The sequence below is a fragment of the Pristiophorus japonicus genome, chromosome 14 (genome assembly GCF_044704955.1).
Source record: "Pristiophorus japonicus isolate sPriJap1 chromosome 14, sPriJap1.hap1, whole genome shotgun sequence".
NCBI lineage: Eukaryota > Metazoa > Chordata > Chondrichthyes > Pristiophoridae > Pristiophorus > Pristiophorus japonicus.
This window is the reverse complement of record NC_091990.1, coordinates 111,100,904-111,121,368: the sequence shown is the minus strand read 5'-3', so window position 1 is coordinate 111,121,368 and position 20,465 is coordinate 111,100,904. Positions and strand designations below refer to the sequence as shown.

The following is a 20,465-nucleotide window of genomic DNA, read 5'->3' as shown; positions in this document are numbered from 1 at the left end:
TCTCTCTCTCCACACAGACACACACACACACACACACACACAGAGCTTGTTGAGGGTGCGGTTGCAAGCACCGAGCCCAGCTGAGGACCTTTGCGGGAGAAGGTGGAAGGTGGGAAGGGGGAGGGGGTGGGGGGGAAGAGAGGAAGACATGCCGCTCTCCGCGGTGCTGAAACGGTGAGCTTTGAGCGGGCAATCGGTGCCCACAAGGACCTCCTCTCACTCTGTCCCGTGGAACGGCCGCCGAGTCCCATTCACAAGGATGTTGATGGGAAATGACTGCAGACAGGGAGGACGAGCTTTGTCAGAAAGCGCTCAACATAGTGACCGAACTCTGTTTTAAAGGGCTGGTGGAACACGAAAGCTGTCTGGATTTTTCCTACTACCTTCGTGATCGAGGTCGACCACGCCACACAGATTCAGGTATAGCACCGAGGCAGTCCCTTCCGTTCAGACCTGTGTTAAAAGTGCAGGCGGGGGGGACAAAGTCTTATCTTGCTAACTTGTGTGAATTAATACATTAATCGGTTTTTTTATATCTATCTATGTTTAAACTGCTAGGGGAAGTCTTATCAGGACCGTTGCAGCAAACCCCGAGGAGCTGGCACATGAATAAATCTTTGAATTAGATTTCTTTTTAAACTATAACTATTTTGCTGAAATCGTTCCCCTGACTCAATTCTCGGTGCAAAGATTTCTTAGCAACCGAAACTAAAATGCATCTTAGACCAAATTTCGAGATGATAACATATTGCGAACAACCACTTTGATGGGTTTAGATGAGTAATCTGTTATGCTGATAGATTTAGATGAGGAAAGACGGGAGGAGGCTGGAGTGCAGCATAAACGCCGGCATGGACTGGTTGGGCCGAATGGCCTTGTTTATTGTGCCGTATATTCTATGTAATCACCTGGAGAGATTGGCACGGGATTGTCCTGCAGAGGTTGATGTACCGCGGCTCCAGTCTGCTGGATTTGGAGCATCCGGCGCTTTAAGAGTTAAGTCGCATCGCCCATCTGTGTGTCGGTTTCCAGTTCAGCTTTGGTCAAGTGACTGCTAACAAGTGTGTGCTTGTTAAAGTTTATGTGGCCAGTGAACTCGAAGACCATCCCATCGGTCAGCCGCAATTGGATATTTCAGTTTACAAAGCAACATCAGGTTATGAAGTTAACTTATATTATCGCCGATTGGGAGCCTATATATGAATATATTCTAATGATAAAATATCTAGCTTCCTAAAACTGTCCAGATGCACTCAGAAAATAGCATTTGCAACACTCTGGAAATGGTCTGAAAATGTAGGTCATTCATTGAGTAATCTCTCCAATTAGCAACTGTTTAAAATTAGCCATATCCGGACTGTTTTGAGAGAGGGGAGCTTGTGTTTTAAGGGATTAAGTTTGGATGAAAAGGCCTTGATAATGATGCAACGCCGCTTTAAACTCTGTCTATATTCGTCGCGATCTGGCATACGTTCTGTTGCTTTTCGTTGGGCTTTTTTGTGATCATCGGCCGCCAGACCCGCAGGCCGCTGCACAGGCTCCAGACATGATAGATCACCGGATGGTTTGAGTAGAAATCAGGCACAGTGCATGCTTTACACGCCAGGATAGTGATTAGACCCCCCCCTCGCCCGGGCTGCAGGGAGAGTCAACCGCGGAGAAGGCAATAGATTCCACCCCCAAAGTTCGAGCCCAAACTATTCCGTGTCTGCATTCATTGCACGCTTTTCACACCGAAATTTACTATTAAACAGCCTTGGGACACTACGAGACCTGGTATCAGTTTAACTGTAGCTTTCTCTAGGGTCGCCACGCCCTATTACTTGCCATTTTTGATTTCCGTAAATTGCATATCACAGAAAAGCCAAACTCTCTGTGTGATTGGGAGCAATTACCATCACAGTTATTGTTTTATTTGATCATCCAATCTTTTGCATTTATCTGAGCTTCTGACGAAAGGCGGGTTTGTTGCATTAGGGTGTTGGCCGGCGAGTAATTCTATATCACGTACATGTAATGACTCCATAATTGCAGTGGAATGTATGAACGGTATAGGATGCGTTCAGTAAGCATAGCCCACTGTTTCTTCAAGTTAAACTGTCTTTACTGTCTGAGAAAGTACTTACATTTATATAATGCCTTTCACGACCACCGGGTGCCCCAAAGTGCTTTACAGCCAATTAAGTATTTTTTGAAGTGCAGTCACTTTTTTGTAATGTAGGAAATAATGCAACCAATTTGTGCACAGCAAGCTCTCACAAACAGCAATGTGATAGTGACCAGATAATCTGTTTCAGTGATGTTGGTTGAGGGATAAATATAAGCCCAGGTCACCGGAGATAACTCTCCTGCTCTTCTTCAGAATAGTGCCGCGGGATCTTTCTCATCCGCCCAAATGGGAAGATGGGGCCTCCGCAGTTTAACGTCTCATTCAAAAGACGAGTATAATAGCCATTGCTTTTTAAACAGAATGATAGCGTTGCATTTGCTATTTAATAAATGATGTACAGTACTCCCAAGCTATCGGTGCAACAGTGAATATATCAGCTCTGGGGAGGGGAATTGACGAGTGATAGCTTTGAGTGCTGTCCTATCACCTCTGGGATCCAGCGACAAATCCAGTCCAGATTTCCAGGATGAAAGCTTCCTGTCTACGAGTCCTAAGTGAAATTAATTTGGGCCATTGGTAACCCACTTCCCGGTGAGCAGCACTTAATTACTTGTGATTCAGGATATCCTGGCACTAATTTGTCAGCAAGATATCAAGAGACTACAGAAAGAAAGAAAGAAGACATGCAGTTCTAAGGTGCCTTTCATGATCACTGGATGTCCATAAGCACTTTGCAGCCAATGAAGTACTTTCTGAAGTGCAGTCACGGTTCCAATGTGGGAAACGTGGCAGCCAATTGGCACGCAGCAAGCTCCCACAAACAGCAATGTGATAATGACCAGATAATCTGTTTCAGTGATGTTGATTGAGGGATAAATATTGGCCCAGGACACTGGGGATTACTCCCCTGCTCTTCTTTGAAATAGTGCCATGGGATCTTTTACATCCACATGAGAGAGCAGACAGGACCTCGGTTTAACATCTCATCTGAAAGACAATATCTTTGACAACACTGCACTTCCTCTGAAGTGTCAGCCTAGATTTTTTGTGCTCAAGCCTCTGGAGTGGGATTTGAACCCACAACCTTCTGACTCAGAGGTGAGAGTGCTACCCACTGAGCCACAGCTGACGAGGCTAAATATAATGATAGGTGGCTTGTAAAATGAAAACAAAACATAACTGGTGCAGCAGGGAGTATTTTCATTGTTGTCTTGGGGTTCAGGTACATTGCTGGACAGAGAATAGGGTCTTTTTATATTGGTCTTTCAAGTCAAATTCTGGGAGAAAGCGTGATGGAATCAGATTCTCTTACAAAAGAGAATTGAACATATATTTGAAAAGGAAAAATTTGCAGCACTATGTGTAAAGAGCAGGAGAATGGGACTAATTGGATTGCTCTTTCAAAGAGCCAGCACAGGCACGATGGGCAGAATGGCCTCTTTCTGTGCTGTGCAATGCCATCAGTGAAGGGCTTTTGGCTGTTTAGATGGTTTCTGTAGAGAGGCAGCAGACTTGCATTGCCCAGTTTAACCTACTGCCAATTTACAAAAACCAAATTTAACTTCATAAATACTCAGACAGCAAGATGCCAAATACCAACTTAAAAGCCTTAAACAAAAGTAGCTTATGCCTTGTTAATAGTTGGAAGGAAGATTTGAGTGTGGAATAAATAATGATTTGGCTCCCACTTACATTGTAATTGTAATTAGTTTGATCTATTCAGCACAAATAAAACCCACGTTTTGGGGAATTGCATCTACACAGGGAAAAGTTAATGTAGAGCGTCTACCAGTACAGATACTAATGAGCGCCAGCTGCTCAATCTATAACAATAAGGGGAAAAAATTTACTACCAGTTCTGCCTCTCCCTCCTTCTCTTCCCGCTTTGAGAGTATTGAGGAGAAGACAGGGAAGGAATGTTTATGAAAATACCTGTGCAGGCAGCAACCTGCATCAACTCCAGCACTTGCTGACATACTGCAAGCTGAGGCTCCAGTGGAGTTCAGAGGGAGTTCTGCATTGTCAGATATGCCGTCCTTCGGATAAGACATTATCGGCTGAAAATTCAGTACTGCCCCCTTAAAGAGGAGGGCCAAGCTGCAGACTCTGTAGGAGGGAGAAAGGGCCATCATTAGACCACCAGGGAGCAGGGTGCCGGGCTGCAAGATCGTGGCACGGACCCCACGATCTGCAGTAAGCTGCTCATTTTTAAATTTTCAGCCCGCGAGCGGCCTACAGCCCGGTAAGAGCCCCGCAAATTTTCGCTCCGGGGTGAAAACGGGGCACTGCGCACAGTGATGACCTCATCATTGCCGGCGCAGTGACCCGGGGTGTTACTGATTGGAACAGGTTAGTGCCGCCGCTAAACTCCCGCGGAATTTCACTGGAGTCGGTTACGGCACCCTGCCTAGGTGGAAAGACATTTGTGCCCCGGGCGCTAACTGGAGGGGTGAATGACCCACATTTTTCCCCCAAAGTCTTTTCAGGTAGATTTAAAAGGTCCCCTCGCATGAAAAGAGAAAAAAAAGACTTACATTTATATAGCACCTTTCACGAGTTCAACAATGTCCTAAAGCGCTTTGCAGCCAATAAAGTACATTTAACGTGTAGTCACTGTTGTAATGTAAACACGGCAGCCAATTTTCACTCACAGATGGCGATGTGATAATGACCAGATCATCTGCTTTTAATGATGTTGGTTGGGAGATAAATATTAGCCAAGAAACAGAGAAGTCCCCTGCACTTCTTTAAAATAGTGCCGTGGGAATTTTGTATGCCCACCAGAGAGGGGCAGACAGGGCCTTGGTTTAATACCTCATCTGAAAAACAGCACTTCCAACAGTGCAGTGCTCCCTCAGTACTGTAATTGAAGTGTCAGCCTGGATTATGTGTTCAAGTCCCTGGAGTGGGTCTTAGACCCACAACTTTCTGACGCTTGAGGCAAGAGGATTATCCACTGAGCCACAAATATAACAACATGAATAAGATTATGATGATGGACCGCTCAACATGTGTCCCTCACACAACACTACTAAAAATGATAACATTTTCGTTCATCTTATTGATCTCACCAAATGGTTGCTACATTTGCCCATGTAGTAAGTGACTATGCTACAAAGTAATTTATTGTGTGTGAAACACTTGGGATGTCCTGAGAGGTGTGATGTAATGTTATGTAAATACAAGCCCATTCTTTATGAACACATGCCGACTTCGTGAGAGTGTGGGGTTATTGAGAAGTCAGAGGTCGAGAGTGTTGGAGATTGTTATGTATTTGCTTCATGGGTTCTTTGCTGAAGAATTCATGGCAACACATTGCTATTAAGAACTAGTTGGTTTATTAGCAAAAGGTTTAACAATCACACTACACATTACCGGTTCATCCACCAGGCTCACAACCTCCTGCCTCATCGTGAATCCCCCGAACCCAACTGGCTGGGGTTTTATTGAGTCTTGTGAACATCACATGATTGGCTAAGCCACTCCCAACTCAACAGCTCTACAAACCTGTAAGCATACTCACACATGCATACTTTGCAGTGATAGCTGCGTTTTTTTCATTCTTGGCATCATGGAGCTTTTATATTTGTCTTGATGTTAAACGGTTCCCTGTATAAATGAGTCTGTTTTACCAAGAGGAGGTGGAATATCCTGAGATCCACCTGCCAATTTCAGATCTAGGCATTAGCAAGATAATATTATGAGCATTACCTGGCACATGCTAGCTTAATCCAATAGTGCTTGATGTGACTACTGGCTGAATACAGGAAAAAGATTATTTTTTTTGAAATAATTGCCTTCAGGCCAAAATGAAAAAAATGAATGCCTGCACTCGAGCTGTAGTCCTCAGTAGGGAGTGAGAAACTATCGAAATACTGTATCAGCTATGGCTCAGTGCCGAGCATTCATTTTCCTCTGAGTTCGAGGTTATGGGTTCAAGTCCCAGTAAGGAATGGAATTATAAGGACTGAGTTTCCTGTTGTGTGCCCCAAGCACTTTCCTGTGTGCGAAGGAACAGAGACCTGGCTGGATTTTCTGGTCTTTCCCTTGAAAAGAAGAGCTGTGCCTATTTCCTGACCTCAGTTCTGAACTTTGTACCAGTGTTGCCTTGTCCTGTAGTTGTGCCTTAACTTGAAATAGAGCTAGGGCTTAACTGTTTTTGATTGCACTTAGTAACTTCCCAAAAGGCCCCCTCTCTGTCACCGCCTGTCAAAGTGGAAGGGTCCAAGCTTTGCCTTGGTAACCAAACCTTAGTGTAGATGAGGCCTTACTTGAAAAAAGGAATTAAAATCATAGGCCGCGATTTTGCCTACCGAGGTGGGTTGAGCGCGGCTGCTGTCGGTTCCATGCCGCGCACTACAAGTGATTTTATGATGATTGGGCTAATTAAGCCTGTCCAGTGAGGTTCCCAGCCAATTTAAAAACTGAGCTGATGATGTCATTTGATGACGTGTCATCAGCCGGCTTCCTTTAAGTGACATAAGAACATAAGAAATAAGAGCAGGAGTAGGCCATTTGGCCCCTCGAGCCTGCTCTGTCATTCAATAAGATCATGGCTGATCTGTTCTTGGCCTCAACTCCACTTCCCTGCCCGCTCCCCATAACCCTTCACTCCCCTATCGTATCTCCACCTTAAATATATTCAGTGACCCAGCCTCCACTGTTCTCTGGGGTAGAGACTTCCAAAGATTCACGACCCTCTGAGAGAAGAAATTCCTCCTCATGTCCACCTTGACTTTGATAGTTGTGTTCTCAGTGTTCTACAGCATTGAGGTGCTGCAAACTCTGAACAGCACTGCATAAAGGTGCACGCCTGCACCCAGGCTCTCCTATGACTCTCGCCATATGCTTATGGAGGGAGTCACAGCATACAGGGAGCTTCTGTTCCCTTCCCATGGGCGGAAGAGACCACCCCAGGAGACTAACGCAGCCTGGTTTCACATTGTGCAGGAGGGCACAAGCAGAAATGTCGTCAGGTGGAGCTGGCTGCAGTGACGCACACCTTTCAATAATCTCCGTAGATCATGAAACGTTCATCACATCCACATCACGCTGCCTTCCATACCCTACTCCTGCACATCTTTACTCACACCAACTTACCTTGCACCTCTACCCATCCCTCTCTCTATATCTGCATCATCACATCCCCATCTCAGTGGCCAGCCCTCGCACTTACCCTCATCCTATTGCAAGCATACTAACTAACAATGCACAAGGGTAGGCACTTGGGTACTATCACCAATGTTCATGTAAATTTTCTCTTTTAATGTGGATTCAAAAATTGAAATCTTTACTTTCAACACTTATTGGGCAGATTTATATGCACCTTTGGAAGTGGCTTAGTGAGTTGTAGTGAATGGTGAGACATAACCCTAACCCGCCACAATGGTGATGGGTGTGAAAGGAATGGCTCGGGCATTGTAGGAATGCTTAATGGTGTTTGTGTGGGGTGGTGCCAACCTGATGCATCATGTGGTAGCCATGGTGTGCAGAATCAAGTGAAGTATATCTGGCCATGGTGGGGCCTTCCCTGGGGTCTCGGGCAGCAATGTGGTCAGGTGCTGAGGCCCTCTGTCCTGTGCAGCATTAGTTGATTGTGGAGAAGGATGGTTTTGTTTTTGGTGCTGCTGGTGTTGGGGCTGATCATGGTGGGATTCTGAAGACCTAGGTGAGATATTTTTCAACGGCACCGATGCTGATGGTATAGATAACAGGTGAGGTTGAGATGATAGAAGTGATCTGTCAATGGTGAGAGAGGTTTTTCCAAAGGGGTGACACTGGGTAGAGAGTTTGCGCCAAACACTTGCTCGCTGCTTAAAGCTCAATCTGTCTTCCAAAAGTAGTAAGCAACAACTTCTAATCTTGGAAAGTGAACATCTATGGAATGGAAGCATTTATAGACCATTTGCAGCTGTCATGTTACAAATCATCCCATGTTGACACAATACCCAATCTCCTTACCTGACGTGATCCCCGAGCAGCGTGGAAGCCATTAGCGAAGTCTTAAAATCTAGAGGTGAGCTTAAAAAGGTTTTTACGTGCCTGTTAAAAAAAATCTTAATGCCCTGAAATCCCAGTCCTCTGTTTTCCACGGGGATCGCCAGAAAATCACTAAAAAGATGCACACCTATCTTTTCCTGCTGCGCCCACCAGAGATCCCGATCCTGAAGCCACCTCCTCCCTGCGTATCGGAGCGCGTTCACGTTGGGATGTCCGTAGGAGTCACATGGGCCTGAACACCCAATCATGGTAAAATGTTTTCTCATTCATAGTAATAGGAGTTTCGTAAGTCTGAAACTCCTATTACTATGAATGAGAAACACCCCAAACATTACATAATTTTTTTTTAAAACATCTTATATAAATACATTATAGAAATTAAAGTTGATAGAAATGTTTTTGAAAAAAATATATATTTGCCGCTTTTTTAAAAGTTTTAGTTATGATTTAGAATAAACTTAGTGGGTAGGGTTTTTAACATTAAAATGTGTTTTTTAATTTTATTTTTATGTTTTTGTATGTTTTAAAACTCTTATGTTAGTAAAAGTAGGCTACGCGCCTGCTTTTATCAGGCAGAAGAGTTTTAAGGACATTTGCAGGGCAAGAGATGGGCAAATAGCCCAATCTCTGCCATGGGAATGTCCTTCTCCCTGAGATGTGGCCATCTGTCAAGCCAGAAACTTGACAGATCGGAAAAGCTGGTTTTCGGCGCATGTATATTGCACGCCGAAAACTGGCTTTTGCCATGCTTTCCAGGGTCCAAACACCCTCCGTACGTATAATGTAATGTCCATGTACATTAAATGTACAGTTACAATGGTGCGCCACAGGGGGCACTGTGGTGGGAGACCCGAAAGTGCCTGCGAGACAGAGTATAAAAGGCTGCCCACCACACCTGAAGGGCACTCTGAAGTTACACAATAAAGGACCAAGGTCATAGCAGTTACTACAACACCAGACTGTGTGGAGTCAGTGATTTGAGTGCTACATACATCACAAATTGGCGACAAGGACATGGACGAGCTCTTCACACAACCATGGCTACTTTGGGCACGCTAAAGGATTTCACAGAGGGTAATGACTGGGATGCCTTTACAGAAAGGCTCGAGTACTATTTTATCACAAACGACCTGATAGGGAACACGAACGCACTGATAGAGAAGCATAAGGCGATATTGCTGTCCAGTTGTGGCGATGAGGTTTACCATCTCGTCAGGGATTTGCTAGCATCCGCGAGCGCCAAGGACAAGTCATATGAGCAGCTGATTGAACTCATTCATAACCAACTGACACTGAAGGAGAGCATCCTCACGGCCAGGCACAAATTCTACCACCACTGCAGACCTGAGGGCCAGGGTGTCACAAAATATGCTGCGGACATCAGGAGACTTGCGGCGCCTTGCGATTTTGGCACACACCTTAACGAGGCGTTGCGAGACATCTTTGTTATGGGGATTGGCCATGAGCGTCTCCTTCACAAGCTGCTATCTACTGAACCTACAGTCAGCCTGCAGCAGGTCATCAACATCAGCCGGGCATTTATGACCTCGACTTGCAGCACCAAGCAGATGATCCACACGGTCTCGAACCCGGCAGGTACAATTCACAGGATAGAGCCCGTCACGGACAAAACTGCAGAACGTGGCTCTGCCCAGGGCAGAGAGCACGGACCTCAGGGTCCTGGAACTCAGAGTCCGCCGAGGGAGGCTAATCGAGTAGCACCATGCTGGCGCTGAGGAGGAAGCCATGGGGCTCACCGGTGCAGGTTTGCAGAGTATACGTGCAATACCTGCCACGCAAAAGGCCACCTTCAGCGTATTTGTAAAAGAAACATGACTCACCGTGTGGCTGAGGAGATAGTAGATGATCTGCTACCCAGCGAGGAGCATTGCGGTTTAGCTCGACGGGCACTCCAGCCCCAGGTAGAAGAAGATGATGCGTTTGGATTGTATACTTGTACCGACAATTCTGCCCCAGTAATTATGGAAGTCAAGATTAACGGAGTCCCAGTGAGTATGGAAGTGGACACTGGGTCGGGTCAGTTGCTGATGAGTCAGGAAACTTTTGATAAACTGTGGATCAACCCAGCTGCACCACCCAAGCTGGTCCCGGTCATGGCAAAGCTGCGCACCTACACCAAGGAACTGATACCTGTTCTTGGCAGAGCAGATGTGCAGGTATCTCACGGTGGTGAGACGCACGGTTTACCTTTGTGGATCATTGCAGGCGATGGGCCGACGCTATTCTGCAGGAGATGGATGGGGAAGGTCCGTGGGAGCTGGAAAGACTTCATTCCTCCACAGATCGCTGTTCCCCGTGTTCACAGGCAGAGCAGGCCTCCACCTTCGGATCGGATGGCAGCGAAGGAAGCGTGTGTGGGGTTGGGCAGAGCAGCGGTGGCCATCGACTCTCCCCTGCAAAGTCTGAGAGTGAGAAAGAGGCGCTGGAACCAGCAGCCGCGCTGGCCGAGCTGGAGAAGAGAGAAGGGCTTCGACAGGCTGCTCCAGCAGGCACCGTCGGCCCGCAGGCAGAGGCGGCTGGTCGTGGTGCTTGCCGCGGGAGGATCGGCTGTGGCAGCGAGGAGGTCAGCTCCAGAGGACGTGTGTGTGTGTGGCGGTTCCCGGGCAAAAAGGTCAGCTGCATGGGATGCTCCAGAGGATGCGGCGGTGTGGGGGCCGGTGCGTTGCGGCTCCCGGGTGCACTCAGAGTGTGGCGGCTCTCTCTCTTTCTCTCTCTCTCTCTCGAGAGAGAGAGAGAGAGAGAGAGAGAGGGAGAGCAGGCAGCAGCACAGCGAGCTTAAGATGGCGGCGAGCCTCGTGGCAGCAGAGTTCTGCAGAGAGAGGCAGGCAGGCACCAGCAGAGCACCTAAAATGGCGACGCCCAGTAGAAACCTCGTGGGAAAAACAAAATGGCTTCTTAAAAGGGAAATGTACCCGGGAGTCTTAAAGAGGCCTTACACCGTCGGCGGTCCCCACAAAGAGACTTTTGTAAGGGCAAGAGTGAGTCAAAATGATTACTGTGATTTGTGTGATGAAGTGATTTATGACAAGACTTAATATTTTGATGCTAAAATGGTTACTGTGATTAAAATGATTGAGATGATTGGTGAAAAGAGTTAATATCACAATGCACAGTTAAAAGGGTTAATGGATCTGTGACTAACATGACTAATGGATTAATGCGATTTCTGATTTTATGTGATTTATGTAATTGTTCAGCGGCTGCAGACAAGCCGCAAAGGCAACTATTTTCTGAGAACAGAGGCAACGCACTAGTTGCCATACCCTGTCTCAGAGCAGCCCATTACCTTGGGAAAAAAGGGACTGTATGCCCCCTACCACACCTCACCCAGTGGAGCTGGGATTTACTAACTGTTCAGTGTACCTGCAATCTTTTGATATAACTCTTCAACGCATACAAATGTACTGTCTATGTGTACCTGCTTTCTACTGGAGATTATGTTTGTGTACTTGTATCACCCATGTAAGGGCTGCAAATAGCACATGCTTGAACCAGACGCAAGCATAATCTCTACATGGGGGGAAAGAGGGAAGTGGATGGTCATGGACTCACACTCACAAATCAACCAGGACGAACAAGGTCGAGGTTACCGGCAATTTGCTTTTGGAACTGGGGGGGCGGAGTGAGATGTTATTTATTGCCCATGTACAGTAAATGTATAGTTACAATGGTGCACCACAAGGGGCACTGTGGTGGGATACCCGAAAGTACCTGCGAGACAAAGTATACAAGGCTGCCCACCACACCTGAAGGGCACTCTGAAGCTGCACAATAAAGGAGTTACTACAACACCAGACTGTGTGGAGTCAGTGATTTGAGTGCTACATACATCACAGTACGGACCCGGGGAGGCCGGGATTTCAAGGCCAATAATCTAAATTGCCGTTTGGTGTCGGGTCTGTTCAGCGCTGACAGACCCGTCACCTGAGAGACGAGCGTTGACAGCACGGTCCCAACCCGATGTCACTCATTTCAAATTTTTCAGCTGACCCGCCTCCGATCCCGTCCTCTAAGCATCGGTAAAATTCCGGCCATAGGATCATAGAATGGTTACATACGAGACCACTCAGGCCATCAAGAGCAAATGCACTTCAGCTAGCTCCACTCCCCAGCCTTTCACCCAGCCATTACATTTGCATTTCTATAGCCTCTTTTACGTCCCAAAGCACTTCACAGCCAATTAAGTATTTTTTGAAGTGTACTCACTGTTGTAATGTAGGAAACTTGGAAGCCAATTTGTGCACAGCAAGCTCCCAGCAACAGCAATGATTAATGACCAGATCAGCTTTTTTTTTTAGTGATGTTGATTGAGGAATAAATAGTGGCCAGGACACCGGAGATAACTCCCCCCGCTGTTCTTCGAAATAGTTTCATTGCTGGAGCTGGAGCACTGTACAGCATAGCCAAATGGCATCATGTTGTAGCCTACTTGACAATATAGCTCACCTCCACCTTCCTCCCCCCACTGGGCTCTACCTTCCCCCACCCCCCCCCTTGCTGCGCTTGACCTCTCCCCACCCCCACCTCCACTGCCCCTCGCTCAAGTATTCGAGCCCAGCGAGGGGTGGCATTTGAGCCCAGCAAGGGGAGGAGGTTGAGCCCAGCGAGGGGCAGCACAGCATATAACAAAGGATTCGGAGCCCAGAAGCGGTACAGCAGGGTCGTGGCCCAGGAGCGGCACAGCATTTAACTGTTATGTATCTGTAAAGCATGCACTCCCATGTTCCGCCACCAGGGAGCTCATCCCCTGAAGTCCCAAGGGATCCCAGCATCCCTTGGGAGCACTGTATATAAGCCGGCCCCTAAGGCCTGTTCCTCACTCTGGAGTGTCTTATTAAAGATTGAGGTCACTGTTACTTTAACCTCCCTGTGTGCAGCCTAATCTGTGTTAGGAATACAATAACTGGCGACAAGAATACGAATCCAACGCAAAGATGCAGCAAACTGTGGGCATCCTGGAGAAGTTCTTGGAGGGTGAGGACTGGGAAGCCTATGTCGAACGGTTAGACCAGTACTTTGTAGTCAACGAGCTGGATGGAGAAGAAAGCGTTGCAAAAAGGAGAGCGGTCCTCCTCACAGTCTGCGGGGCACTGAACTACAGCCTCATGAAGAATCTTCTGGCTCCAGTGAAACCCACAGATAAGTCGTATGTGTATACTGGTTCGGGAGCATCTTAACCCGAGAGAGAGCATGCTGATGGCAAGGTATCGGTTCTACACGTGCCAGCGATCCGAAGGTCAAGAAGTGGTGAGCTACGTCACCGAGCTAAGGCGACTTGCAGGACAATGTGAGTTTGATGGCTACCTGGAGCAAATGCTCAGAGACTTTTTTGTACTGGGCATTGGCCTCGAGATCATCCGATGAAAACTTTTGACTGTAAGGACACCGACCTTCAGTAAGGCCATTGCGATAGCACAGGCATTTAAGTCCACCAGTGATCACACCAAACAACTCTTTCAGCACACAAATGCTAGCAATGTTCTGAAATTAACTGGAACTGTGTTTGCAAGCAGAAATGTACAGGGCAGAACCCACGAGTTTGCAACTACCAGCAGGCCTCAAGTGACCCAGAAGACTGAGTCCACAACAAAGGATGAATGCAAGGCAATTCACACCTTGTTGGCGTTGTGGAGGCTTCCATTCAGCTTATTGATGCCGCTTCAAAGGATATGTTTGCAAGAGCTGTGGAACAATGGGGCACCTCCAACGAGCTTGCAAACGAGCTGCAAGCTCTGCAAAACCTGCTAACCACCACCTGGCAGAGGAAGATCGGTCCATGGTGGATCAAAGCAATTTCGAGCCTTAGAGAGAGGAGGCAGATGCTGAAATACATGGGGTGCACACATTTTCGATGAAATGTCCACCTATAATGATAAACATAAAATTGAATGGCTTACCTGTAGCCATGGAACTGGACACTGGCGCTAGCCAATCCATCATTAGTAAAAAGATGTTTGAGCGATTGTGGTGCAACAAGGCATTCAGACCAGCCCTGAGCCCCATCCACACGAAACTGAGAACGTACACCAAAGAGCTCATCACTGTCCTGGGCAGCGCCATGGTCAAGATCACCACGACGGCAGGATGCACGAACTGCCACTCTGGATTGTCCCGGGCGATGGCCCCACATTGCTTGGAAGGAGCTGGCTGGGCAAAATCCGCTGGAACTGGGATGACATCCTAGCGCTATCACATGTCGATGAGGCCTCATGTACCCAAGTTCTTAATAAATTTCCTTGCCTTTTTGAGCCAGGCATTGGAAACTTTTCTGGGGCGAAGGTGCGGATCCACTTGGTCCCAGAGGCACGACCCATGCACCACAAGGCACGAGCGGTACCTCACATGATGGTGGAGAGAGTGGAAATCGAGCTGGACAGGCTGCAACGAGAGAGCATCATCTCCCCAGTGGAATCAGCGAGTGGGCCAGCCCAATTGTTCCAGTACTCAAAAGTGATGGCACGGTCAGGATTTGCGGTGATTATAAAGTAATTATTAATCATTTCCCACTACAGGACCAATAACCGCGACCAAAGATAGACGACCTATTTGCGACGCTGGCAGGAGTCAAGACGTTCACCAAGCTCGACCTGACTTTGGCCTACATGACACAGTAGCTGGAGGAGTCTTTGAAGGGCCTCACCTGTATCAACATGCACAAGGGACTGTTCATCTACAACAGATGCCCGTTTGGAATTCGGTCGGCTGCAGCGATCTTCAAGAGAAACATGGAGAGCCTACTCAAGTCGGTACCACACACGGTGCTCGTTCAGGACATCATATTGGTCACAGGTTGGGACATCGCCGAGCACCTACAAAACATGGAGGAGGTCCTCCAGCGACTGGATCGCGTAGGGCTGCGGTTGAAGAGGTTGAAATGCATCTTCATGACAACAGAAGTGGAGTCTTTTTTGGGAGAAAGATCGTGGCGGATGGCATTCAGCCCACAGATGCCAAGACAGAGGCTATCAGGAACGTACCCAGGCCACAGAACGTCCTGGGACTTCTCAACTATTTTGGTAACTTCCTACTGGGACTAAGCACCCTTTTAGAATCCCCTACATGTGTTATTGCGCAAAGGTGAGAACTGGGTATGGGGAAAAAAACAAGTAATTGCTTTTGAGAAAGCCAGAAATATTTTATGCTCCAACAAGCGGCTTGTATTGTATAACCCTTGTAAATGACTTGTGCTAGCATATGTAGCATCGTTGGACGGAGTCGGGTGTGTATTACAACAAGCTAACGTTGCGGGGAAGTTGCAACCTGTCGCCTATGCTTCCAGGAGCTTGTCTAAGGCCGAGAGGGCCTACAGCATGATTGAGAAAAAGGAATTAGTGTGTATGTTCGGGGTAAAGAAAATGCATCAGTACCTGTTAGCCTCAAATTTGAGCTGGAAACCGATCACAAGTCCCTCACATTCCTGTTCGATGAAAACAAGGGGATAAATACCAATGCCTCAGCCCGCATACAAAGGTGGGCACTCGCACTATCAGCATATAACTATACCATCCATCACAGGCCAGGCACCGAGAACTGTGCAGATGCTCTCAGTCGGTTACCGTTGCCCACCACGGGGGTGGAAATGGCGCAGCCTGCAAACTTTTTGATGGTGGCACAGCCCGCAGACTTGTTGATGGTCATGGAAGCGTTTGAAAATGATAAATCACCTGTCACGGCCCGCAAGATTCGGACTTGGACCAGCCAAGATCCTCTGCTATCCCTAGTAAAAAACTATGTACTGCATGGGAGCTGGGCCAGCATCCCCATTGAAATGCAAGAGCCAATCAAGCAGTTCCAGCAGGGAAAGGATGAGTTGTCCATTCAGGCAGACTGCCTGTTGTGGGCTAACTGCGTAGTGCGACCAAAAAAGGGCAGGGAGACGTTCATCTCGGATCTCCACCGCACAACCCGGGTATAGTAATGATGAAAGCGATAGCCAGATCCCACGTGTGGTGGCCCGGTATCGACTCTGACTTCGAGTCCTGTGTACGGCAATGCAGCGTGTGTGCTCAGTTGAGCAACGCACCCAGAGAGGCACCACTAAGTTTGTGGTCCTGGCCCTCCAGACCATGGTCGAGGATCCATGTCGACTATGGGGGCCCGTTTCTCGGTAAAATGTTCCTGGTGATGGTGGATGCTTGTTCAAAATGGATTGAATGGAAATAATGTCGGGAAGCACCGCCACCGCCACCATTGAAAGCCTGAGGGCCATGTTTGTCACCCACGGCCTGCCTGACATACTGGTCAGTGACAACGGGCCATGTTTCACCAGTGCCGAATTTAAAGAATTCATGACCTGCAATGGGATCAAACATGTCACCTCGGCCCCGTTTAAACCATCCTCCAATAGGCAGGCAGAACGAGCAGTACAAACAATCAAACAGAGCCTTAAACGAGTCACAGATGGCTCACACCAAACCCGCCTGTCCCGAGTACTGCTTAGCTACCGCACGAGACCCCACTCGCTCACAAGGATGCCCCCGGCTGAGCTACTCATGAAAAGCACACTTAAAAGCAGACTCTTGCTGGTTCACCCCAATCAGCATGATCAGGTAGAGAGCAGGCGGCAGCAACAAAATGTAAATGATTGTCGCGCCACTGTGTCACGGGAAATTGATCTGAATGACCCTGTGTTTGTGCTAAACTATGGACATGGTCCCAAGTGGATCGCGGGCACGGTGATAGCTAAAGAAGGGAATCGGGTGTTTGTAGTCAAACTAGACAATGGACAAATTTGCAGAAAGCACCTGGACCAAACGAGGCTACGGTTCACAGACTGCCCTGAACAACCCACAGCAGACACCACTTTTTTTGAGCCCACAACACACACCCAAAGTATCAATGACACCACCCCGGACCAGGAAATCAACCCCATCATGCCCAACAGCCCAGCAAGGCCAGGCTCACCTAGCAGCCCTGCAGGGCCAACAACATGCCAGGCCAGCGAGGGCACAGCCAACACACCAGAACAGACATTTGTACCGAGGCGGCCCAACTGCCTCACCTTGTAAATAGTTTTCACTTTGACTTTGGTGGGGGAGTGATGTTGTGTATCTGTAAAGCATGCACTCCCATGTTCCGCCACCAGGGAGCTCATCTCCTGAAGTCGAAAGGGATCCCAGCATCCCTTGGGAGCACTGTATATGAGCCGGCCCCTAAGGCCTGTTCCTCACTCTGGAGTGTCTTATTAAAGACTGAGGTCACTGTTACTTTAACCTCCCTGTGTGCAGTCTCATCTGTGTTAGGAACACAATATTAACAACAGAAGGGTCGGAGCCCAGTGGAGACGCAACAGAGCTTGGTCTCCAGTCATCTTGGTCAATCCTAGCCACTGGACCAAGACCTAATTCTGTCAAGCCCATGTGGTGGTTGGTGTGCAACGGTCACCACACGTTAAAAAATCCACGCACAGGCATCTTCCACCTTTTTAAGATGTAACTCATTGTAACAGCTGTGAGACCATCTTTTTTTGGTGTGAAGAGCATCATCCTCATCACTACTGGCTTTGTTGATTGGTGCCCTGCAATAACTGGACGTGGTCAACTATTATTCGTAGATCTCCTCTAGCCAGGTGGGTTCCATGCATTAAATGGCTCATTTTGCTTGCATTGATCTGGAAATGACCCTAAGACACAATACTTTGGAGCCAGATCTTCAACAGAACTCACCGTGCCTTTTTAGTTAAATTTGGACCTAGGTAGCAATTTGCACACATCCACAGATTGTAATCACTTTACTTCAGCACTCCATCCTCATCACAATCAGGGCATCAGGAGCAAGTATTTTGTGAGTAATAATAAGAGCTGCTTGAGCCCTGAGCTCTGGAATTCCTGCCCCTACCCTCTCCGCCTCTCTACCAATGTTCCCACTAAGCTGCGCGGCCACGCAGTAATGGCAAAGGTCCCACGCATGCTGCTCACTGGCTTTTACACTATTAAAAACCGCGCCTGCGCAGAAATTTAATGGGACCGTGCATTTAAAGGAACAGGCCACACAGAACAAAGCGCAGCTTACAGGGAACATTGCTCTCTACCACTGTCTCTTCCTTTAAAGAAAGACTTGGATTTATATAGCGCCTTTCACAACCTCAGGACGTCTCAAGGCACTTTACAGCCAATGAAGTACTTTTGGAGTGTAGTCACTGTTGTAATGTAAGAAATGCGGCAGCCAATTTGCGCACAGCAAGCTCCCACAAACAGCAATGTGAGAATGACCAGATAATCTTTTTTTTGTTATGTTGATTGAGGGATAAATATTGGCCCCAGGACACCGGGGATAACTCCCCTGTTCTTCTTCAAAATAGTGCCATGGGACCTTTTTCGTCCACTTAAGAGGGCAGATGGGATCTTGGTTTAATGTCTCATCCAAAAGGCGATACCTCCGACAGTGCAGCACTTTCTCAGCACTGCACTGGGAGTGTCAGCCTAGATCTTTTTGTGCTCAAGTCCCTGGAGTGGGACTATGAACCCACAACCTTCTGACTCAGAGGCGAGGGTGTTACCCACTGAGCCACAGCTGACACTTCTTAAAATCTACATTTTTGACCAAGCTTTTAATCACCTGTCCTAATATCTCCTCATGTGACTCAGTGTCAGTCTTTATTTGATAATCACTACTGTGAAGCACCTTGGGATGTTTTACTATGTTAAAAGTTGTTGTTGCTGCTAAGTATTTTTTTGTAAAAGGGATATAATTTACACTGAAAAAATTCAGAGTCAGGATCATTCGGCCTTGTATCTGGGATAGCCATAGCTGTCTGCTTTGTAGTGAGCCTGAGGTGTATCGTGTGTCTTCCATATTTATAGACATCTTTGTATTTTGATTTATTAAATGTGTTTCAGAAAGTTGACCTACACTGAAAGTAGTACACGGTTCAGAATAATAATTGTAGTTTTGAAGGATTGTGTAGAACTTTGTAAGGGTTCTTGGACAAGACACCAATACGCAGTAGTCAGTATATTTTGACGGGACTGGACAGGTTAGATGCGGGAAGAATGTTTCCGATGTTGGGGAAGTCCAGAACCAGGGGACACCGTCTTAGGATAAGGGGTAGGCCATTTAGGACTGAGATGAGGAGAAAATTCTTCACTCAGAGAATTGTTAACCTGTGGAATTCCCTACCGCAGAGAGTTGTTGATGCCAGTTCATTGGGTATATTCAAGAGGGAATTAGATATGGCCCTGATGGCTAAAGGGATCAAGGGGTATGGAGAGAAAGCAGGAAAGAGGTGCTGAGGTGAATGATTAGCCATGATCTTATTGAATGGTGGTGCAGGCTCGAAGGGCCGAATGGCCTACTCCTGCACCTATTTTCTATGTTTCTATGGATCAAGAATTATTAAGCTTACAGCAGTAGTATGCTTAACAAAAGGCGATAACTGAATGAAAGCTTGCAGCCCTTGCGCTCTGGAACATCTGGACACAGGCAATGTTGTCTTCAATCTGTTCGTTGCTATTCCAACAGTTTCTGTGCGAAGGTATTCTTTGAGTATCAATGTTGTATCCAATTTCTCATCAAAGGTTTATTTAGCCAGTGTCCATATATAGTCTTTCACAAAATCATCTTGATAATTGGTTCTAATGGTCAAAATACCATTGTCACTCAAACCAGAGCTAGCATCAAAGCACTGACCACACTCGACCAGCTCCATTGGGCGGGCCACATTGTTCGCATGCCTGACACAAGATCCCAAAGCAAGCGCTCGACTCGGAACTCCTACATGGCAAGCGAGCCCCAGGTGGGCAGAGGAAACATTTCAAGGACACCCTCAAAGGCTCCTTAATAAAATGCAACAGCCCCAACAACACCTGGGAGTCCCTGGACAAAGACCGCCCTAAGTGGAGGAAGAGCATCCGGGATGACGCTGAGCACCTCGAGTCTCGTCGCCAAGAGCATGCAGAAAGCAAGCGCAGGCAATAGAAGGAGCATACGGCAAAACAGACTCCCATCCACCCTTTCTTTCAATGACTGTCTGTCTCACCTGTGACAGTCTGTAATTCCTGTATTGGACTGTTCAGTCACCTGGAACTCATTATTAGAGTGGAAGTAAGTCTTCCTCGATTTCAAGGGACTGCCAATGATGATGAGTATCTTGGCCACTCCTGCCTCTAATAATTTTCCATCAACCCTACTTTGTCCATGTTATCTTGTTTACAAATTCCTTCACCTCCTCGGAATTTGCCTTATTTATGCTCCTTTATCCTGTTAGTTTTGATTAGACAGACTCCAATTTCTATTTTGTTATTATAATAATTTGACCTTAATTTGCAGCCCGTGGCTGCGTGTTATTTTTGACTGCATTTGCGTACATTGGAGCAGACATTTCTATGCCCACAGA

The 20,465-nt window shown here is 47.2% G+C and overlaps 1 protein-coding gene across 1 annotated transcript in view; it reads left to right on the top strand.

Annotated features, from left to right (window-relative positions):
* Positions 1-272: 272 nt before the first annotated feature.
* The window catches only part of syt9b (synaptotagmin IXb), a 182,665-nt gene continuing 162,472 nt past the window's right edge, over positions 273-20,465 (top strand). Inside the window, exon 1 of the mRNA XM_070898743.1 lies at positions 273-420. Coding sequence (XP_070754844.1) covers positions 273-420 — 148 coding nt within the window. The remainder of the gene's footprint in view (positions 421-20,465) is intronic.